The sequence below is a fragment of the Pteronotus mesoamericanus genome, unplaced genomic scaffold, assembly GCF_021234165.1.
Source record: "Pteronotus mesoamericanus isolate MK-2021 breed Mesoamerican mustached bat unplaced genomic scaffold, CSHL_Meso_final contig_68, whole genome shotgun sequence".
Classification (NCBI taxonomy): domain Eukaryota; kingdom Metazoa; phylum Chordata; class Mammalia; order Chiroptera; family Mormoopidae; genus Pteronotus; species Pteronotus mesoamericanus.
This window is the reverse complement of record NW_026555234.1, coordinates 2,361,551-2,384,105: the sequence shown is the minus strand read 5'-3', so window position 1 is coordinate 2,384,105 and position 22,555 is coordinate 2,361,551. Positions and strand designations below refer to the sequence as shown.

General features: G+C 66.5%; 1 protein-coding gene across 1 annotated transcript in view; it reads left to right on the top strand.

The window, feature by feature from the left end:
* The window catches only part of SORCS2 (sortilin related VPS10 domain containing receptor 2), a 277,701-nt gene extending 266,206 nt beyond the window's left edge, over positions 1 to 11,495 (top strand). The window contains exons 19-27 of the mRNA XM_054582215.1: positions 706 to 892; positions 1,208 to 1,341; positions 2,327 to 2,450; positions 5,722 to 5,834; positions 6,669 to 6,794; positions 7,140 to 7,239; positions 7,674 to 7,776; positions 8,956 to 9,059; positions 11,431 to 11,495. Of these exons, the coding sequence (XP_054438190.1) occupies positions 706 to 892; positions 1,208 to 1,341; positions 2,327 to 2,450; positions 5,722 to 5,834; positions 6,669 to 6,794; positions 7,140 to 7,239; positions 7,674 to 7,776; positions 8,956 to 9,059; positions 11,431 to 11,495 (1,056 nt within the window). The remainder of the gene's footprint in view (positions 1 to 705; positions 893 to 1,207; positions 1,342 to 2,326; positions 2,451 to 5,721; positions 5,835 to 6,668; positions 6,795 to 7,139; positions 7,240 to 7,673; positions 7,777 to 8,955; positions 9,060 to 11,430) is intronic.
* The last annotated feature ends 11,060 nt before the right edge of the window (positions 11,496 to 22,555 follow it).

The window sequence follows — 22,555 nt, the reverse complement described above, 5'->3', positions numbered from 1 at the left end:
AGCTGATCACCGTTGACCTCTTCAGCCACCGAAGCTGGTTCGGAGCTGGTTTCCTGGGTGTTCCTGCGGGGATGGGGTGGCCGGAGGCGGGCGGGTGAGGAGGGAGAGAGGGGAAGGAGGAAGACAAGATGTCCTTGCCGGGAAGCAGCTGCTTCCTTCACTGCGGTCGCCAGGCCTCTGAGAAGCAAGTGCCAGCCCTGGAAGGCTGGTGCTGAGGCGGGAAGTATCGGGCGATACGGCAGCTGCGGGGTGTTCCGTGCCAGGAAGAGGCAGCCGTGGTGGGGAGCCCCCTGTGCAGACTGAGGCTTTGAGACCAGTGCCGGCCCCGCGTGGCCTGGGACAGTGGAAAACCTCAGGGACGCCGGGGTCACAGAGCGGAAAAGGTTTTCCTGCTTCCCCGGAGGCTTTAAGGCCTTCAATGTGTGCACCTCCCTAGGCCTGAGCCTGAGGCGCCAGCACCGCAAGGCCCCTGGGCCCCCTCCTGGCTCCCGGCACTGCCTCGGGGGCCTCGCCCTTGACCTCGCCACCCCCTCCCTCTGCAGCTGGGCCATCGCTCCACAATGTGCCAGCCCTGCTTCCACCCTCCCGTGTCCCAGGAACCGGCTGGGCCCGCCCGCCTCCGCCCGCTGGGAGGGCAGGAGCCAGGGCAGGCACGAGTGGCCGGGCCGTGGGGGCCGCCCCAGTGCCTTCCTGGTGTCCCCGCAGGGCGACATGCTGACCACCGTGTACCATGTGGACCTCGGCGACGGCTTCAAGGCCACGTACTCGAACCTCACGCTGGCCAAGGAGCCCATCCGGCACGCCTACGAGAGCCCCGGGGTGTACCGCGTGTCCGTCAGAGCGGAGAACTTGGCAGGCCACGACGAGGCGGTGCTCTTTGTCCAGGTCAACTGTAAGTCGTCGCCCTGGGGAGGGCAAGCGCCACTCCCTGTGACAGAGGGACCGGGCCCTGGAGAAATGGAGGGAGTCCTTCGGGGCGGCCACAGGTCCTGCCACCCCCTCCTCGGGACTGGAGGCCGGGGGCGGGCGGGCAGGCAGGCAGGCTGGGCTCAAGCCCACACCCTGTGGTCTGCAGGGCGCCGGGGCGGCGGCGGCGGGGTGATGGGGCAGTAACAACAAAGTCGATGGTAACAGTGACCAATAAGCAGCCCCTGAGCAGCCAAGTGCCCCGATGCCCTCTGACCCCGACCTTGTCTGGGCCCCGCAGCCCGCCTGAAGGCCCTCTACCTTGAGGTGGTCCCTGCTGTCGGCACCAACCAGGAGGTGAACCTCACAGCCGTGCTGCTGCCCCCGAACCCCAACTTCACCGTCTTCTACTGGTGGGTCGGCCCGAGCCTGCAGGTACGCAGACCGTGGCCCGCCGCTGGCCCTGCTGCCCGCGGGCGGCCACCGGTTGGGGGACAGGGAGGGCAGGGCGCTGCCCGGGTGCCGGGTGGCGGGACAGAGCGCGCACCGCGGGGCTGAGGCCGGCACGCGCTGCCCCGCTCTCCCGCCCCAAGCAGCGCTGCCCAGGTGCGGCCCAGACCCTGCCCCGTCCCCAGGGAAAGAGACGGAGCAGAGGAGGTGACCCGAGTTAGGGTGTGACAAGCGTCACAGGAGGGCGGAGCAGGGGGTCTGAGAGGCCCAGGGGAGACGGGGCTATTTCTAGTCTGAGGGAGGGCTGGTCGGGGAAGGCTTCAGGAGGAGGGGGTCACTGAGGCTGGTCCCTCTCCGAAGCCTCGCTCGGAGCCCATGGACGCGGGCCTGCTGGGAGGTCCTGTGGCTCTTGCAGGGCCAGGCTGCCCTCGCTCAGGCCGGGGGCTCCCAGGGAGAGGCGTGCGTCACTCATTCAGCCAAAGGCAGCCCTGCACCCCAAGCCGGGCGCCCCCACACGGGGCCAGGCAGGGAGGGGCTCCCCATGCTGTGCCTGGGAGTGGGGCGGGTCTAGGAGGGGTTCGGGCTCTGGGTTTGAATCTCCGCTCAGCCACTGTCAGCTGGGCTCTCCGGGCCAGTCCCTGCACCTCCCAGAGCCTCTGCGTCCCCCTCTGCAAGGCCCGTGGGGACGCGGCCCCCGTCCCGATGGGCGCGCCTCGCCGGGCGCAGGGCCACAGTGGAGCGGGGCTGGGGAGGTGGGTCAGAGTCGGTGTTTGGGGGCCCAGCCTGAGGCCTCGTCGTGCCTTCTCAGCGGTCCCCATGGGAGACTCGGGGCCGTCTGGGAGGGCGTGTCCGTGCAGGCGCCTCTGGGGCCTCCCTGCGCCCCCGGGCGCTGCCCATCCCCTGGCGAGGGCGGGGAACGGCGCTGTCAGTGTGGCCCTGGGCCGGCCCTGACTCTGCCGTGTCCCCGCAGCCCTTGATGTCCCTGAATAACACTGTGACGACGCAGTTTGCGGACCCGGGGGACGTGCGTGTGACCGTGCAGGCCGCCTGCGGGGCCTCGGTGCTGCAGGACTCCAAGGTCGTCCGCGTGCTGGGTGAGTGCCTCCCGGGACGGGCGGCGCCCTCTCGGCTCAGGGCACCCGGGTCCAGGGCCGGCGGCCTCGTGGTGCAGGCTCCGTGGAGACGCCTGTTCTGCATCTGTGTCCCGTCTACCGGTGCTCGGTGGGGCTCGGAGACCCTCACGGCAGACGTGGCCGTAGAAAATGACTTCTAAGAACGGAAGGGTCGCCCCGCCCCAGCGTGCTCTTGCCCCACACAAATAAAAACTCATTTCGTTTGAAGAGCAAGCCTGCCCAGGGCTCAGCAGCCGCCGTGGACACTCAGTGGCTGCCCTTGGCCACGCCCCTCGCCCATGACCGGGCACCGGCCGAGCCCGAGCCCCAGAGCTGCGTGGGGTCGGTGTTTCATTGACGCATTGACGTGCAGTTGACACACACCCCACTGGCTTCGAGTGCACAACAGAACGATTCCATATTTGCGTACGTTCCGAAATGATCACGTTAAGTCTCATTAACACCCATCACCTCACACAGTCTTGACCGACTGTCTTGTGATGAGAACTTCCAAGGTCCACTCTTAGCAACTTTCGAATGTGCGACGCAGTGCGGTGGACAGCAGTCTCCACACGGCACGTGACATCCCCGGGACTCGTTCAGTTTACAGCCGGAGGGCCCCCCTCTGACCCCGCCCCCTTTGCGCCCGGCCCCGGCCTCGGGCGGCCACCAGCCTGTCCTCTGCGCCTGCGAGCTTAGCTTCCTGGTGGTGGTGGTGGTCCGTGTTCCGCACACAGGTGAAATCACGTCTGTCTTTCTCTGAGCTATTTCACGCGGCTTGATGCCCCTTAGGTCCGTCCACGCCGTTGCAGATGGCAGCCTTTCCTTCTTTTTGTGGCCACACGGTGACCCATCGGATATGTGCACCGCCTCTTCTTTATTCACTCGTCGGCCCGCAGACGCCGGCGGTTCCCGCGTCCCGGGTATTGTCCACGCACTGCGGTGGGCGCGGGCCGCCCCTTCCTTTTGAGTTGGATAAATACCCGGAAGTGGAATTGCTGGATCTTAGGATAATTCTGCGTTTTGTTTTTTGAGGAGCTGCACTCTGTTCTGCCAGCGGCTGTGCCAGTTTGCATTCCCACCAGCACGGCATGAGGGCCCCTTTTCCCCACAGCCTCGCCAGCTCTTACTGTCCCGTCTTTGTGACGACAGCCGTCCTCACAGGTGTGAGGTGGGGGTCTCGCTGTGGCTTTGATTTGCGTCTCTCTGATTATTAGCGATGCTGAGCATGTTTTCATGCACCTGTTGACCATCTGTGCCTCCTCTTTGGAGACAAGTCTTGTCAGGCCCTCTGACCATTTTTTAAAATTGGATTGTTTGGTTTCTTGCTATTGAATTGTATGAATTCTTTATATAGTTCGGATATTAACCCCTTATCAGACAGGTGATGTGCGAATATTTCCCCTTATTTTACAGGTCGCCTTTTCAGCTTGTTGATGGTTCCTTTGCTGTGCAAAAGCTTTTAGTTTGATGGGGTCCCACATGTTTATTTTTGCCTTTGTTGCCTTTGCTTTTGGTCTCAAAGCCAAAAACTCACGGTCACGATCAATGTCGAGAGGCATGCTGGTATCCTGTTTTCCTCTAGAAGTTGGAGGGTTTCAGCTCTGATCCATTCGAGGTAGTTTCTGTGAAAGGTGAAGACGGTGGTCCGGTTTCCTCACCTTGCACGTGGCTGTCCAGCTTCCCTAACACCGTTTACTCAAGAGCGTGTCCTTTCCTTAATGTGTGTTCTTGGCTCCTTTGTCACAGATTGGTTGACCACAGAGACATGGGTTTATTTCTGGGCTCTCTAGTCTGAGCCATTGATCTGTGCGTCCGCTTTCATGCCACTACCACACTGCTTGGATTACTGTAGCTTCGTAGTATAGTTCAAAGTCAACGCGATGCCTCCAGCTTTGTTCTTCTTTCTGAAGATTGCCTTGGCTCTCCAAGGTCTTCTGTGGTTTCCTAGGAATTTTAGGATTGTTGTGTTTCTGTGGAAAACTGCCATTGTCTTTTCCGTTTCTGTGAAAAAAATGTCATTAGAATTTCTTTTCTTAATCCTCAGCCAAGGATATGTTTATTGATTTTAGAGAAAGAAGAAGGGAGACAGAAAGGTAGAGAAACACCAGTGTGAGAGAGAAACACTGATTTGTTTATCTCCCTTATATGCCCAACTGGGGACCAAACCCACAACCTCGGCATGTGCCCTGACCGGGAACTGAACCCTCAGCCTTGTGGTTTATGGGCTGATGCTCCAGCAACTGAGCGTCATTGGAATCGTGATAGTATTGCATTGAATCTGTAGACTGCTTTGGACAGCATGGGCATTTGAAGAATATTAATTCTCCCGGTCCATGAGTGCAGAACATCTGTTTGTTTATTTGTTTTTTCTTCGACTTCTTTCATTAGCGTCGTATAGTTTCCAGTGTGTAGCTCTTTCACCTCCTTGGTTAAATTTATTCCTTGGTATTTTATTCTTTTTGCTGCGATTGTAAACGAGATTGTCTTCTTAATTTCTCTCTCCGATGGTTCATTATCAGCCTGTAGAAACGCAGCAGACCGCTGCGGGCTGGCCTTGTGCCCTGCAGCCGTACTGTGCTTGTCTTCCAGCCCCAACACGCTCCCGGTGGCGTCTCTCGGGCTTTCCCTCTGTGGTGTCGCGTCACCTGCAAGTGGCCAGTTACAGCCTTCCTTTCTGAGGTGAAGCCTGTGCGAGGGATTGCGCTCCGAGGGCACAAGAGCTGCTCGCGCTTCGGCACCTCCCCCGCCTCGCCAGCGGGGAGACCGGGGTGCAGGGCGCCGGGGCCGCCCGCACGGCTCTGCACGCTGCCCCGCCCTGGCTCCAGAGCAGGCCTCCGCGTCTGGACCCCGGGGCACAGGAGGGAGCGGAGGCGGGGCCTCTGCCCTCCAGGGCTCTTACTCCACCTGCACCGTCCAAGTCCTCGGAGCCTGGGGACAGGAGGCCCCCTTGGGGGGGGTGTCCTTGTGAGTTAATGGGGCAAATCTCGGGGGGCAGGTTTGGCACGTGCCAGGCTGCTGCTGTCCTCTTCCTCATCGTCATCCTCGTCCTGTGTGCAACTGGTGTTGGGGGCAGCCAGTGACAAGGGTGCTGGCTGGGACCGCTTCGGGCACACAGGGCGGGATCTTAGTTTCCGAGAGCGGGCGCGGGATCCTCCCCGGAGGGCCGGCCGGCGCGGGTGTGCGGCCGCCCCCGGGAGGCGCAGGGTCGCTGCGCCGGACTCACCGCCCTTCCCGGCCTGTCCCTCCGCAGGTCAGTTCCAGGTGCTGCCGCTGCAGTTCTCCCAGGGCCTGGACGCCTACAACCCCAACACGCCCGAGTGGAGAGAGGAGGTCGGCCAGCTGGTCACCCGGCTCCTTGCCAAGGTGCCCCCGCCACCGGCGCCGCGGCCTCCCCGGCGCGATGGGCGCCTCAGCAAAGCGGGGGCCCCGGGCCCCGGGGCAGGGCGGGGTGGGTGTGGCTGCCACTCAGTCCCACAGATCCAGCCTCAGCCTGGCTGGCGGGCGGCTGTGTGGCTCAGGAGGACAGGAGGCGGGACGTCACCTGCGGGGCAGGCCCGGGGCCGCCCTCTCCAAGCACATGCAGTGGGCGCCAGCTGTGTGCACAAGATGCAGCCGCTGTTCTCTCCCCGCTGGCCCAGAATCTCTTTAAAGTGATTTTCTCTCCTGGGCCAGGCCCTGGACACAGTGTGGAGGCCCCGTGTGACCTCTGCCCTCAGGGGCCCGCAGAGAGCCAACAGAAGCTGAGCATCAGAGTGGGCCTGGGACACCCCAGGCCTTCGGGCCCCGTGAGGGGAAGACTGCCCCGAGGGCCCCCGAAGGCGGTCACAGGCTGAGGCCCACCCCGGCCTCGCCGCCCCTCAGCCCATTAGCGCAGCCGGCAACGCTGCGCCAGGCCCCGAAGGCTGCGTAGGCGTCTGCCAGCTGGCAGCACAGGCCGGGGCGTCCGGGGACCGAGGGGCCGCACAAGCTGAGCGCGGCGGGTTTGGGGGACATGAGCCAGGGAGGGGCCGCGCCCCGCGACCACGGTGTGAGGAGTGGCCTGGGGCCGAGGGACGCGTGGGGGGTGCGGGCTGCAGGAGGCGGCGCGGGGGTCGGGGCCGACGCGCAGGATGGACATCCTGGACCTGGACAGGCCGAGGGGTGCGGTGCCCCCGGGACCTCTGCCGCGTGGTCACACGCCTGGTCTCTGTCCCACAGGAGACGGGCATCGCGGAGGAGCTGCTGCTGACTGTGGTGGGGCCGGGGCTGCCCACCGTGGCCGACCTGTACGTGCTGCCGCCCCCGTCGCCGCCTGCGCGGGCGCAGAGCCTCACACGGGACCAGGTAGCTGCTGCGGCTGCACAGCTGGTGACCACGCAGGAGCTCGTCATTCCCCGAGTCACAGTCCCCACGGCCGTGGGCCCTCCACCTGAGCCCACACCCTCTGGGACCCACGTGGCCTCTAAGGTCACGGGGGGCAGCCGGGGGTCGGGGCATGAGGGCAGGACCACCCCCCAGGCGGGAGGGGGGCCTCGGGACGTCCGTCCCCTGGAGGCCCCCGCCCCACCCCTCCCACTCCGCCACCAGCGAGCGTGGGGACCGCGCCTGAGCACCCACGCGGACGCCGGCCCGGTGGCCGGCCCCGCCCCCGGGCGGGCTCCACGGCCCCTGACCCACCTGTCTTTGCAGGCGCTCGCCCCTGTCCGGCAGGCGCTGGACGCGCGGAAGATCAGCTTCCTCCTGCGGGCCGGGGTCCGGGTCCTGGTGGCCGTGAGGGAGGTGGACACGGGTGAGTCCAGGGGCCCCCCTGGCCTGGGCTCCCCCTGCTGGGAGCGGGGGGCATGTGCCAGGCCTCTCTGGGACGCCTGTGCCTGGGGACCTGGGGACAGGAGCCTCGGCTGCTCACGCCACTCCTGGCTGGGGTCACCTCTGGTGAAAACAGGCTCAGACCTGGGGCCCGGGCTCCTCCCTCCGTGAGGCCACAGGAGCTCTGACTCTAAGGGTCTCGATGGCCTCTGCTCCCCGCTCTGCTGTGCGACTGTCCCCTCTGGTCCTGTGTGTCTTGTCCCCTTGAGGACAAGAACCTTTCAGAAGCGAGCGAGCCTCTCTGTGCTCCAGAAAGACGGAGTCGGCCAGTTGCCCCGACGGCCGCCCGTCCGAGGAGGCCGGGCCGGGCCGGGCCGGGCGCTGCCCCGCTGGCCTCTGACGGCGGCTCCATTGCAGGTTCTCTGAGGCTGACAGAGAGCGGCAGCTACTGGGTGGCAGCTGTCCTGCTGGTCGTCGGGGTGTTTGTGGCCGGAGCCCTCGTCCTCTACAAGTGCAAAAGGCAAGGCCACCGCGCGCCTTTGGTGGGGTGATGGCCGCACCCGGGGTGGGGGGCTGGTTTGCGAGTGTCCATCATGGGCCGCGGTGGGGGCGTCCCGGCTCTGGCTCCCCACGGTGCGCAGCAGCCGACCGCCCAGCGCGCTTCCGCCCCAGCCCCCTGCTGCCCGCCCCTGAGAGGAGCCCAGGCTCAGCGTGGCCACGCACGGTGCCCAGGGCCCCACGGCCGGAGAGCAGGGGCGAGGACCTCAGCAGGGCCGTCCCACGCTCCCTCCAGGGTCAGCCACGGGCTCCCGGGTGCGGACGGGGTTGGGGGGCGGCACGGGGCCCCTGGGTGGCGGGGGCGGGGCCTCGTCCTTGTGCTGAGGCCGCGTGGGGCGCGGGACCCCGAACTTACCTGGATTCTGGGCCTGGGACGCTGGCAGGAGCAGAATAACCAGGAAGTGCCACCAGACTCTTTTCCTGCAAAAGGCAGCCTCCAGATTCACCCCCCGTCCCTCGTGTCTCATGGGTTCAGCTCTGGTGGCCTCGGGGTCTCCCTGGTCGGGTCACCCTTGGGGACAGCGCAAAAATGCAGCTCCCCTTCGCTTTACCTTCTGAAGCTGAGGGTCCGTCCCTCCAGCCCCACCATCCTCCCAGCCCCGGGCCCACCCACCCTCTCCAGGCCTCTCAGTTTCCTTTCGTGCACATTTGGTCCTGAAAACAGTAATGCGCACACCCCTGGTCTGAGCAGGACGCGGGTCCCGGTGCTGAGGACACAGCGCCAACCAGGGCAGAGGGGCGCCCTCGCTTGCGGAGCTGCGTGCTGGCTGAGAGCACAACTCGCAGCTCCCCTGCCACCTGCCTGGTGATTCCGGGCCCCTGAGGGGCAGCCTGAGGTGCCCTGACAGTGCATAACAGGGGCCCAAGCTGGGCCGGGAAATCTGGGAGGACTTCCCTGAGGAGGTGGTTTCTGAGTGGGCTCCTGCAGGATGAGGAGGAGTTTGCTGAGCAAAGAGGCTGGAGCGGTGGCCAAGCTGTTGCCTTTCCTGTTTCTAAACTTGTGCAAGGGCCAACTTGCAGACAGCCCACCTTACTGCCCCACAGGCACCTCGGGTTCAGATAGAACCCAGATTCCCTCCCCACAAAGCTCCCGCTGGGGGAAGGGCCCGGGCGGAGCCCTGAGCCCCCCTCTGCCCCGCAGGAAGCGCCCCGGCAGGACCGTGTACGCCCAGATGCACAATGACAAGGAGCAGGAGATGACGAGCCCCATGAACCGCAGCCAGGGTGTCCCGAGCGCCGTCCAGGGCGAGGGGTTTGTGGACGATGATCCCGACTCGCAGACTCTAGGTAACGCCCGCCCCGCGGACCCCTCCCCGCCTCCCGTGGGTCCCTGCTGCCGACGGCGCGGTGTGTCCCCTCCATCTGAAGAGGCGCCGAGGCCCGTGGCACTGGGACACCACGCCTGGCAGAACCTGGACGCCCCGCGGGCGGGGAGAGGGCGGCGGAGGGGCGCGGGTTCCCTCAACGCCCCAGCCCGCCGGCTGCCTGCAGCGGGGATTCTGGGGCGTCACACCGGGGACGGGGACGTGACCGCCTGTGCACCGCACTTCTCACTTTACAAAGCAGATTTGCTAAGCGACCTCCCTCCGTCCTGACCGGGCCCAGCGGGGAGCACACCAACCGTGCGCGCCCAGCCAACGCCCTGCTCCCGGCGCCGCGCCCCCGCTGACTGCGCGGTCCCTCGCGGTTCTGGGCCTCCCGTGGGGCCGCCGTCCATAGCTGGAGAGGCGGCGCCTCGAAGCTCCCTCCCCCGGGGGTCCAGCAGTTCATGTGGGCAGCCGCCTGTGTCCCCAGCTGGGGCTTCCCCGCTCCGTCCCCTCCCCCGATGCCTGGGCACCTGCCAGCGGCCTCCGCATGCCTTAGGCTCCCCCACAGCATGGCGGCCGAGAGCGGTGCAGCTGGAGAGGCGGCGGCATCACCTTCCACGTCAGTCCTGCGCCGCCACTTGCATTGGGCTGTGTTGGCAGAGCAACCACAGAGCCTGTCCGTCCTGTGCACCCAGCCTCCGTCCCTGCTGGCCTAGCGGCCAGGCCACACTATGGGTGAACACAGGTCCATGTTGCAGCTCCTCCTTTCCACGGTGGGGAAACTGAGGCTCCAGGCGCCCCGGGGCTACTGTTGCTCCAGCAACCCCGGGAGGCAGGGCCTTTCCCGAGCGGATGGCGCTGTGCCACAGACGCCCTGTCCTGGGTCACGCAGGGGGCGGGGCGGGGGCTGAACTCAGGCCCAGGCCCTGCCTGCCTCCCCGTTCCGTCTGTCCTTCCACCCGTGGTGACTGCCCCGCCCCCGCCCCCGCGGTGCTGTGAGGGCCAGGCCCACAGCCACATCACCAGCGCGTCCCTTCTGTGTGGGCTGCGGCCGCCGCCCCCACGTCAGGACTGCCCCCCCGCCCCCGCCGTGTGCCGTGTCCTCAGGCTCAGGAGCCGCCTCTTACGTGATGGGAGGCGAGGCTCGGGCACGGGCAGCGCTCGCCCTGGCCGGGCGCACGGCCATCAGCGGCTGCCCTTGGATGCGCCCCGATCACTCCTCGCCCCTCGCCTCGGCCGGCCCACCCCTCCCACGTCCTGCGGCCCAGACGCGGGGTGACACATCCACAGCCTCCCGGGACTCGGCGATCACACCTCCCGCGTCCAGAACCCTCGCTGGGGCCGGGCCGGCTCAGGGCTCCCTGGGTGCACCCTCGCTCGCTGCCCGGGGGCTGGCAACTGGCAGCGTGTCCACTTGACAGAGGACAAAGCCGAGGTTCAGGGTGGTCCCCCAACCTCCCCAAGTCACGGAGCTGATAAGAGGCGGTGTCCAAAGCCGGAGGCTCACCCCTCTAATGGCCGCGGCCCCAGGTGGCTGCCCCGAACTCCTCCTGGAAAGACCCGGCCACCGCCAGGCCCCGCCCCGCCCCCCAGGGCCAGGGGTCCAGGCTCCCTCCCCCATCGCCGGGCCCATCCCCGTGTGTGACCTGGGGCTGGCAGACAGCCCCAAAGCCTCAGGCGCATTTTCCTTCGTGGTCCCACGTTACAGGTGACAAAACCAAGGTCGTGAAGGGCGACCCTGAGGGGGCCTTGCCCAGCAATCAGGCGCAGCCCCCTCGCGCCGCGGCCTGGCTGGTGCCACAGCGTGGGGAGCGGGGACGGCTCCCTGGGAGCCGCTCTGGGTCCCACCCACATCAACCCCCTTCCAGGCCTCACAGCTGCCCCCTGCCTCTGGGGTGCGGCCCCAGGACCCCCCAGCCTTTCTGACCTCACAGTGCCCCTCTCTCTCCCGCACCTCCTGGTCACGTGTTACCGGCCCGCAGCGCCCGCCGCAGGCCTCAGGTCGGTGGGCTCGGCAGGAGGTGGCTGGCCTCAGCCTCAGCCTCGGCCTCGCCCCCGGAGGCCTGGGGGTTCCCCGCTCGTGAAGGCGCCTACTCAGGCACTTGCTGGGAAGCGTGGAGGCCCCACCACTCCGCACTGGGTTCGGGCCCCACCCACACCGCCGGGAGAACCGCAAATGCCCACTGCACCGCACTTGGCTCTGTGGCGTCCCTGAGGAGGCCCTGGGTCCCAAGTGCCCCGCCTCCCGCCCCGCTCTGCCAGCTCCAGCTGATGGGCCGTGCTCACAGGGGGGCGTCTCTGTTTCCTAGGGAACCACTCCGGCGTGGTCCTCAGCATCGATTCCCGCGAAATGCACAGCTACCTGGTGAGCTGATGCCTGTGGAGGCCGCGCCCAGAGCAGCCTCCTCGCCGCGGCCCCACCCCCGTGCAGGGCACCGCGCCGCGGACGCGCCGGCGCTGCGCCTGGTACTGGCAGCCCCTCGGAGCCCCGTGGGAATGCCGCCTCCTCCGGCCGTCCCCACACAAGGCGACAGACGCCCCCGCCTCTGCTCAGCTCATGGGACGCACGGGGGGACGCTGACGGCCGCCCTCCTGGACGCCAGGCCCGCGGCACTGCCCGCCGGCCCCACCCGACTCTGGGCACGTCTCTGCCCCTGGACCCGAGACGCTGCCCTGGCTGCTCCGCACCCTGTGGTCCCAGCCACGGCCTGGCTTCCGGCGGCCAGGGCGGCCCCAGGACAGGGAGGTGAGCCTGTCTGGCCACCCGCCCTCCCCGCACCGCAGACCCTCGCCCTCGCTCTGCTGCGCCCCTGCACTCGGACACCGAGTCCCCCGCCCGGGGGGCGCAGCTCCTGCCCACAGGGCTGGCCGGCCCTGCAGGGTGCCCGCCCTCTGTAACCCTCCAAGCCTGTGACCCAGCCGCCCCTCCTGTCTCCTGCCCCCCCCCTTAAACTGCAGGTAATTAAGTACCCCTCTGGGGAGCTGCTGGAGCTTGGCTCTGCTTCCTCCTTTGGCGGCCACGCGGCAGCCGTCAGGGCGTGAGAGCCCCCCCGCCCCCGGGGAGCCTCGCCCCGGAAGGCCCAGGGCCGGCTCGCCTTGCCTGCGGCCGTACCGCCGCAGCCCGCCAGCGGGGGCGCCCTCCTGTGGCGCCGTCCCCGTGCCTGGTGGCCAACAGGTCTGCTGCGCCTCCTCGGGGCTCCAGGAACCCGCATGGGAACCCAGGGGCAGCGCGGGGGGCGGGGGGGGGGGGGAGCCAGCGTGCCCCTCGTGCGGAAAGGAGACACCGAGGCCCCGAAGGGGGCCTTCCCCAGGCCACACGGTGGACGGGGCGGAGCGCCCCAGCGCCAGGCCCTCTGCTCCCCAGGCAACGGGGCTGCTCTCACACGTGTGCCCAGAATCAGGGACCGGCCTCGGGCTGCGTGAGTGACTGCAGGGGGCCCTCACCTTTGCCTTGAAGCTGGAAGCCAGCCTCCCTCACCCCCTCCCTGCCCCCACCCCCACCCCCAGGCAGGACACTCTCAGGTGGCCTGGCCTTTCCTGGGGACACACTGAGCCCGGGCGGCCACCCTGCTGGCCTGGCTGGGGCAGGTCCAGGATGAAGCCACGTCCCCCGCAAGGGCCCAGGGGTGCGCCTCCCACCCAGACCAGCCCCCGATGGAGTGGGGCCTCCAGGGCCGGGCCCTGTGCCCCAAGCGGGGACTCTGAGGCCGCAGGGAGGGAGGGCTCACCGCGGGTCCCTTTCCCCACACGCCCCTACCAGCTGAGGCTCCCGGCGCCTTTTCCAGGCGTCCTGAGACGCTCCTGGGGGGCTGGCGGGGCCGGTGCGAGAAGAGCCCGGGCCCTCTGGCCCTTTGCCACCAGCCCCCTCCCTGCCCTGCCCATGGGTGGCCTCCAAAGACACTTAGGGAGCCCCGTGTCCCACAGCCCGCCCCACCTGCCTGCCCGGGAGTGTGAGGCCGCGTCGAGGCCCAAGGCCAAGGTCAGCATGGGGTCCCCTGGACAACGCCCTTCCGCCAGCCCCCAGTGCCTGGGGCGCCGCTGCTCGGGCCTCCAGCCGCCCTGCTTCATTCTCTCTGCCGTCTGGGGGGTGTTCCCGTACTCGTCTTTTTCTTGAATTTTATGTCACTCTCCAGGCAGAGTATCTCGGGCGCGTGCACCCAGGGACCCGGGAGAAGGCGGCACCCGGTTGCCTTACCGCTCCCGCACCCGCACAGCCGGACATGTAGGTCTGCGTGTTCTTCTGGGCACACGTTTGAGATTCTTTATATAGTCAGTGTTCACGTACACACAGGCCCGGGGCCATGCCCAGCCTTGGTATATGCACATAACAAAGATGCGATAAATTCTAATTTTTCCTTTTTAAAAATCAATAAATCATTTGTGATGCTTTTAACAAAGATTAAATGAACACGATCGGCGTTTGCCTTGTTACGAACCTGTTACTACGAGCGGCCCCGGAGGCGCGCCCATCCCAGGGCTCCCACGAGGAACCGGGGTGGCTCCCGGCCCTGCTGCGCGAGGTTCCCACAGCCTTGACCCTCTCGGTCCCCGGGTCAGGGCACACAAAAGCGGCAGGGCCCCCGGTCAGCTTTCAAAGCGCTCCCCGCGCGTGGCCCACCCCCTGCCCTGGAGGGCGGCGATGGGGCCCCAGGCGCCAGCCGGCAGCCGGATGAGGCGCGGGGGGTGCGGCCCCCAGGAAGCCCCCAGAATCTGGAAGCGGGCGCTCCGTCCAGCTGTGTCACCAGCATGTCACACCAGGCCCCTGGGACTGTGAGGGATGGAGACACAGCCGAGAGCCTCTCCCGGTCGCCTCCCAACTGCTCGGGGCCCCCCCAACAAAACAGCAGCGCGGGGTCCTGGCGGAGAAAGCGGCCTGCGCAGCACGGCCCCCTCCTCCCGACCGGCTGCCGGGGTGCCCAGTCATGGCCCGCCCCCTTGAATGCTCCCCAGGTCACCTCCCACGACCCACCCCGAAGTCAGGCCGTCCCAGCCTCCGCCCCCCGCGGCGCGTTCTGCCCCTGCCTCAGCTCTGCCCGCCGCCCCCGCCCCCGTCCGGGGGACAGCCCCGTGCTGGCGTGTCTGGCAGCTGCGCCCCAGGTGTCGCTGGGCCTCAGGCTGCTGGAATGGGGGCCCAGCACTGCCGTCCCCCGCAGGCCGCGGGGGCCAGGGCTCCCAGTATCCGAAGGGGCCCTGGCCCGCGCCCCTGGGCGCACGGGCTGACCCTCCACTGCCTGCCTGCTGGGCCCTGCAGGGCTCTGCGGGTGGCGAGCTCAACCGTGCCAGCCCCCCGCACACGAGCGCACCAGCCCGGGCGTTTCAACACGTGCGATTAGGTCGTCGCCGCGGATGGGGCACACTCGGCAGACGGCACTCGGGCGCGTGTCCCAGGCACCCCTGGGCCTCACCGGGCAGGCAGGGTCACGGGTGTCGCCGGCGGCTGGCGTGGTTATGGCCCGAATGCGGGGGTCTGTTGGGGAGCCTCAGGCAGCGTCCAGCTGAGCAGGTGGTGGAGGGACTGAGCTGTCGGCACTGCAGCGATGGGGTCGGCGGTCACCGTAAGGTGGACAGTTCCCAGTTTGTGCTGCCCTCGGGCCACGTCCACTGGGGGCACACATCACGCCCACAGACTGTGCCAGCAGCAGCGCCACCCTGGGCCCCCTCACAGCCGAGGCGCACAGGACCCAGGGCGTGCGTCGGGGTGGGGCGAGCGCTGGCCGGGAGGCGAGGGGCTGCTGTGGAGGGGAGTGTGAGGGCAGACGCCCTCCAAGGGTGGGTCGAGGTGATCACAGAAGGCAAGGAGCTCAGTGTTTTTATAAAAGACTTTATTTATTTTTAGAGAGAGGGGAAGGGAGGGAGAAACAGAGGAAAAGAAAAATCGATGTGTGGCTGCCTCTCGTGTGCCCCCGACTGGGGACCTGGCCAGCAACCCAGGCACGTGCCCTGATTGGGAATCGAACAGATGACCCTTTGGTTTGCAGGCCGGTGTTCAATCCACTGAGCCACACCAGCCAAGGCTAGACGGTGTGCTTAATGACGCTTTCTAGAATGTTCTCGTGACTCAGTGCAGAGAACTAGGGAGGTAGCAGGTGAGGGTGAGGCCAGGGGCCGTCCGTATGCAGAGGGTGGTGTGTGCATGGGACTGGGATGAGCAGAGAGGCAGAGATGGGGCTGGAGAGAGGCGACAGGACAGACCCCCAAGGGCGAGCAGCGGCTGCTCATGGGGGGCGGGGGGAGCAGGCGGCCACAGAAGCGCCTGGGTTGGGAGTGAGGAGGGAGTAGCAGCTCGGGGAAACAGGGGACGGGGTGGCGCAGTCATCTGGAGAGTGAGGAGGAGGGTTGGCTGAGGAAGTTGGTAAAACTGCCAGCAGTTGGAGGCCCCACTGGCGAGCTGGGTCCCTGACTCACAGGGAGACCTCTGGGTGGGGTGCGTTTCTCTCGGCCACATGCCACTCCTCAGGTCACAAAAATGGCTGCAGCAGCTCCAGACTTTGCATCACCTCTTCATAGAATCTAGGGGGCTCTGAGCGGGCTACTTGGCCATCCCAGAAGGTGTGCGTCCCTGGAGTGCGCTGCGCTAGTCCTCAGCCACCTGCTCCTCACCCTCATCCTCACCCCCAGCCGGAGGCAGGGCCGCCCCCGGTCCCCGCACTGGGGGCTACAGACAACCAGAGGGCTGCAGGGGGTGCCGAGGTCAAGGCTGGGTCTGCAGCCTTCATCTCAGACCGTGGGCTCAGGGGCGGGGGGCCGCCTCAGTTCTGGAAGCCCACATGGCCAGGACCCGCGACTCGCCTGCGGGCTGCGCCCACCACGCTGCCGGACGCAGGAAGGGTTCCGTCGGCTACGAACTCAGTCGGGGGGGAACGCAGCCCGTGCCCCGGGACGCACTGGGCCCGCCAGGAGCGCCCCTCCTGCCAGGGCGAGGGACGGGGAGCCGGCCAGCGGCGAGCCGTGGGCCGGGAGGACGGCCCCGCCACCTGAATCAGCCAGCGGCGGACCCGCGGGGTCAGAGAGGAGGCAGGTCTCGTGGACAAGAGCTCATTAAAGGAAGCCAGAGAAAATCCTGGAAATTAGATGTGCTGCACCTCGATGTGAAATGCGGGAAAACAGGTCACCCCGGACACGGGGCCGTTACGTCCACAGCTGAGCGGGGCGGGGGGTCACCCACTCATGTCAGACGAGGGGAGGGTGAAAACGCACAAGCCGCGTTTCACGTTCATATTAAAGGCGACACGCAGCAGAAAGGAGGCGTCCCCAGTGGTGCCATGGCTCCAAGGACTGATGAACTAGCTCTAGAAGTAACGAAGGAGCGAGGGACAGAGCAGGGGAGAGACGCAGGGCCGAGGGAGCCCGGCCCAAGAGGGGGCCGCCTGGGGACCCGACCGGCCCAAGCGGGCCCAGCGCCAGGCTCACGGGTCACACGGCCCCAGGCAACAGGCAGAAGCCGATCCGATGCCCATTTTTAAGTTTGGACAGTGAGGGTTAGGGTGTCCTCTGAGCTTCTGGGTGGACAGACGGAGCCGCGGGGAGGGCCGAGGCCAGGAGGCAAAGCGGGGAGAAGGCCACGGAGGACTGCCCGGAAGCCTCGTGAACTCACTGGTGAAGGAAGTAGAAAAAATGTAGGAAAAACCTCTTGGCCCAGAGGAGGCCGCACGGCTGTCTGTCGAGCGAGCAGCCGTAACCCATCTGCCCGGCCCCCCTGCCGACGGTGGACGCAGCGGGGGAGCAGGTCCCGTCCCTCCTGGGCCCCCGGGCCGGTGCGGCCGGGGGTGGGGGCGCCCTGTCCTCCCCGCCGCCAACGCAAGGGAGGCCGCCGCTGCCTTTCCTGCAGCTTCTCTCGTGGGACCTGGTCCGAGGACCAGACGACCGGGACTCTGGGCTCTCTCCGCGTGGCCTGCGGGTGTTGGGGTGAGCGCCCGGGGCGACAGGTGGTGCCGGCCACTGTGCACGGCTCGCCCCCGAATTCTCACAGGGAGCCCGCAGAGTCGTCCCCCCACCGCGGTGGGTGAGGGACGTAGGGAACAAGCGGGGTGCAGGCCAGCGGCGGCTGAGCTCGGGCCACGCCCTTCCCACAGCCTGTGGGTTTTCAGAGGGTGCTTTTCTTACCCGCCCCGGGGAGGCCCACAGGTCGGAGACGCCGGCCGCTGAAGAGCTGTTTGCCGTGCTCACGCTGCCCAGGAGGAAGGGGCACGCCACGCCGGGCCGCACGGGGAAGGGCGGGCTGGGTCAGGAGGTCGGGGGAAGGCGGCCTCAGCAGGCGCCTTCCTGATGGTTCCCACAGGAGGCGGGGCTCCGGGCGCAGGGGCTGCCCGGCGCCTGCCCCCGGGGACCAGGGCAGCGCCCGTGGCTGAGTGGGGGAGCCCCGGGGAGCCCCACGGAGGGGGCGGGTGCCAGCTCTGGACTGGCTGGCGTGCACGGGAGAGCTGTGCTTGGAGGCGCGTCCTTTACTGTCCCCGGGGCTGCCGGCCCCGGGAGGACAGTCCACCAGGGCAGCGAGGTCCCGGGTGTCAGAGCGCCGGCATAAAAAGACAGGCTCGGAGCGTGGGTGGGCCTCCCCGCCGCGCCCACCCCCCCCACCCCCCCACTGACGGCCAGCGCACTCCTGAGCAGCGCGAGCCCCACGTCCGGTGGCCGGGGAGCACCTCAGGCAGGATCAGCTCAAGGTGAGCTCCGAGTTCCGAGTTCCGGGACGAAGGGCCAGCACCCTGGAGGTTTCTGTCTGCTCTGTCAGCCCCCGGAGTGGGTGCCCCCGCACGAGGGGAGCCCAGACGCGACTGCGCCCCCCTCCCCAGCCCCCTCACCCCGGCACGGGCTCATCCTCATCCCCTGCAGCCTGAGTAAACAGAGGTGTGGCCGCCCCTCCCACAGGAGACCCCCGGGACAGAGTCCGCCCCGCCCCTGCGGACCCACGCTGCCCCTTCCTCCCGCACCCTGCTGCCCACCCCGGTCTCCCGCTGCTGCCGCCTCCCTCCTTGTGGAAGTCCAGCTTACACACCGCGGCCCAGCTGAGGGCCCCCACAGCCCCCCACACACCCGGCCAACGGCTGCGCGCTCAGAGCGCAGGGGGCTGCCGGGCCAGGTCCCGCTGAGCCGTTGCCATTCCCAGCACCGGGCACAGGGCCCTGCGCCCAGCAGGTGCACAGATGTTCCTTGGATTGAGTGTTTGCTTCTGTGGACTAAAAGCCACTTAAAAAAACCTTGAAACTATGGATCTTTCCCAAAAGAGCCCTTTTGCTAAGAGAAACAAAGCACCCTCTTCCTCTGCCCACTACCTCCACCCCCCGCCCCGCGACTTCAGCAAACAGCCCCCACCGCCCCCAGTGAGCTCTAGGGAAGCCCAGGGACGCCCGCCTTCACGCCGAGTGGGTCAGGACGCGGAGGCCTGGTCGGAGGGGCAGAGGTTTATTGAGAACACGCACACAAGTCACGCCGCAGCGGCGCCTGTCAGGGGCCGCGCCGTGAGGAGCAGCCGGCAGGGAGGCCCCGCAGCGCTGTGCTCGGGGGGAGGCCAACGCCGGGCAGGCGGGGGGTGGGCGAGACCGGCTGCTCCCGCGGCGCGTCGCTTCTGGTTAAACCTCTCACTTGACGAATTAAATACATAGAGAAACAGTGAAAACATATTTACAGTCATTTAAAATGGGCACGACCAACATTTTTGATTAAAAAAATCTTTCCTGTTTCCTGCCTGCTTCTTTCAAAGAGAATTTTAAATATGACTTTAGTTTTTAAAAAGTACAAAAAGGAAATAATTACATTCTTAATATGAAAACATTTTACAGTGGAGAGCCACGGTCGAGCAATGCCGAAGACCTAGAATTCAAAAGTTGCTGTTAAAATTTAAACGACCCTTCTCGTTAGAAAATCAAATACAAAGATTATCTTATTAAAAACACCTTTGGTCCCTAAGAATTATGATCGGACGATCCCCATTTGAAAACGTCTCCATGGCGATGAGGAGCTGCCCGCCGGCCCGGATGTAGCTCGCGAAACGCAGGCCAGCAGGTGCACCGGGGGCCAGCAGCCCCAGGGGACGCGCTGTCCCGCCACGGCCCGCGTCACAGGCGGGGGTGGCTCGGCCTTGTCTGCGACGCTGTGTCGGGTGCGCACGACACGGAGATTCTAGTCCATCTGTAGCTCATTCCACATGAACCCAGCCCGCCTTGGGGCGACAGTAAAGACAGCAGGAACAAACAGCAATAATTACCCTCTTTAAAAGTACGCCCTGATTTGAAGTTACTTTTCCCATCAAACATTGCTTTAGAAAGAAGAGGAAGAGCCCCACGTCCCCACGTGATGTGGTCCTCGGGGCGAGGAGGGCCCTGCCCGGAGACCGCCGGCCGCCGAGCCCCGGGGAGGCTGCCTGCGGGACCCGCATGGCCGGGCGCCCTCTCCTCGGGGCAGAGGCCCTGCCTGGGGCCCCGCCCACTGCCCCTCGGGGTGGGGGGGGCCTGTCACATGCTTGGTGAATAGACAGAGAATAATGGCTGGTGAGCTGGGTCCCCCAAATGGCACGGTGACGGCGAACAGTCTCTTCTGGAAAGACAGGGTGTGGCCACCCGCGAGGGAGCCGCGCCCACGGCTGTCCCCTGGGGAACCCGCAGGCGCCTGCCGGCGGTCGCCCTGGCCAACCAGCCCGGAGCTCCTGCCCTCGGACACACACACCTTCAAACAGACTTTGCAAAAGGTGGCAAATCCCTAACGTACCCGAGGGGCTGAGGGTCTCAGAAATAGCCAGGAACCACTCAGGGACGGCGCCGTGGGCGCGGCGCACAGGCCCAGGGCACTGGGCGGGGGCGGACTGGCCCGGCCTGCGGGCGTGTCTGAGGTCGCCAGAGCTGGGAGGGGCGTGCGGTGGAGGCCTCGCCCCCGGGCCGCTGGGGGCCCTGCAGCAGGGGGACCCCCGCACCGCGCCCGCCCCCCGCCCTCCCTTGCAGCGCCGCAGAGAACCCTTCCCGGCACGGGTCTGTGCAAAAGGGGTGAGCGAGGTAAAAACATTATAAAAATACAAAAGCGGGGCGATTTTGAAGGCTGATGGCACTTTATCAAAATAAGGCTGGGGGCAGAGCCCTGAGGACAAGTGTGGCTTCAGGTTCCGGCGGGGGGAAGGGCCTGTGACCGCGAGGGTGGGGGGTGAGGGGCGGCCTCCCCGGCCCCTCCGCACGGCCCCACGGCCCTCTCTTGGTCGGTCAGGAGCCCATTGGAGTCTGGCCAGCTTCCTGTGACCGTGACTGTGTGTCAATGGACCGGGTATCGTTTGAAAGGGACCTGACTTCCCCCAGGGGAGCAGGACCCCTGCCCCCATCTGCCCACCCACCCGCGGGCTGCTCAGCGTCTCCGCTGCCCGGGGCAGGAGGGGCCTGTGATGAGCTCGCTGTCAGAATTCTGACAAGATGCCTAGTGTGTGTCTAATATGTACAGATATAAATTAAAACTACATTCATTGAACATATACAAATAAATAACTTACTTTGAAGCAAAGGCTTTAACTAACTTTCCGATTGAAGCTAGAATGTGGAGGGAGCGCACTACTGGGGCCGACGTCAGCGGCCCCGTCCTCGCGGGACCCATTTTAAATGGCTCCGCACAGCCCAGCTGGCCTGAAGTTCACCTTGGAAGGCTCAGGGCTATGAAAGTGAATCCAAAACGGGGGTCTGTACCCACCACACGTCTGCTGGGCGTTGGGAGGCCCCGGATGCGGGCACGGCCCACGGATACGGCCGAGGCGCTGGGCACTGGACGCGTCGGTGCCGCCCATGCCGCTGGGCGAGGGGCAGGAGCTCAGGCCTCCCTGGCCCTCCTGTCCGGGGACAGCGGGCCCGGCAGCTCTCTTGGGCGTAGCTGGCTGCCAGCACAGCGGCTGCCAGCCTTCCCGGGAGACACTGCACACGCCCCGGCGGCAGCACAGGCGCACGGAACCCGGGGCTCCCCCTGCACAGGACAGTGGCTGTGCGTGACGCCCAGCGGGCAGGCCGCCCGGGGACAGCCCTCCCCCGGCCCCGGCCCCGGCCCCAGCGTCCTGCGCGGACCCCCCTGCTTCGTGCTGGTGGGATGTCCCTCAGCTCACCGCCCTGTGGGGAGGAGGTCAAAGGGACAGCGCCGGGTGAGGACAGCTCGGGACCACCATGCACCCCTTTGTCAAAGGCAGATGGCTTTGCAGTGACATCAGGTCCCGGGTGCAGTCCAGCAAAACAGCGCGCGAAACTTCCCCACATGCCACAAGCGGCCTCCTGCCCGGCCGGTCAGCTCAGGGACAGCCCATGGCCCTGTGCGTGCACTGAGATGGCCTCAGGGGACGGGGTCCTCCCCCGGGAGGCGGCCAAGGCCTGTGTCCCCCGCAGCCCCCCCTCTGGGGGACAGAGCCCCTCCGTGCGCGTGCCCTGTGCCCGGGCGCCGGCCTGCAAAGGGCTGCTGACCGCACCCCACGGCTGAACGCGAGGGTCCCCGGAGATGCGGGAGGGCCTGCAGCGCACACGCCGCTCTCCGTCCCCCTTGTGCCTCAGTGCCCAGTCAACCCAGCAAACACCGCACAGGAGGCGGACAGGCCGGTGGGGACGAGGCCCCACGAGGCCCCACGAGGCCCCACAAGGCCCACATCCATGGACGTGCTCCCGGCTTTGATTCACAAACTGGAGGCGTGGGTGGGGGCTGGCTAGCAGCTCTGGAAGGCCCTCCCGTGCACCACGATGTTACGGTTCTGTAACCATGACTTCCAGGGCCTGCCTCCTTTTCACAGGAGAACCCCCCAAGCAAACATCCTGGGAAGGGCAGGCGCACCGCGTGCTCCGCGAGGCCGCCGGCTCCCCGAGCGCAGCAGCCAGGGCACGAGGCGGGAGGCCACGCCGGGGCGCAGCAGCCGAGCCGGGGCCGCCTTCCCAGAGCAGCGCCATCACCAACGGCACGGGGTGCGGAGGCTCTGGAAACCCCGGGGGCTGAGTGCAGCGCACAAGGGAAAACGCCTAAAACCTTTAAAAAGAATGGCGGCTTCTCGTGTCCAGGCAGTGAAGCGTCTGTCCAGAAGAAACAAAAAGGTAGAAAAACACATCACAGCACAATGTCTCAGGCCTTCACGTCCAGGGACGAGGGGGGCGGGGGGCGCAGAGACAGCGGTCGCACGTTCCGTCGAGGCTGCACAGCTCTGGCCTCCGGCAGACCGCACAGGCTGCGCGCCCGGGGCCCCGCCGCCCCTCCGGCCGCAGCAGGCGGACGGCGCGAGTGGGTGAGCGCCATCACCGCCCTGCTCCCGGGGGGCTGTCTCACATGGCCTTTCCTCCCTTTTTGTCCTTAACAAATCAAGTGGGACACCAAGGGTTGCAGGTAAATTTCTTTAAAGGGACCGTCCTACAGTAGAAAAAATACCCGTGAGGGTCTGGGTCGGCGCTGGGCACCCTGCTGCAGGGCTGCGCGGCCGTGTCCGGCTCCGGTGACGTCCGCTCTCCT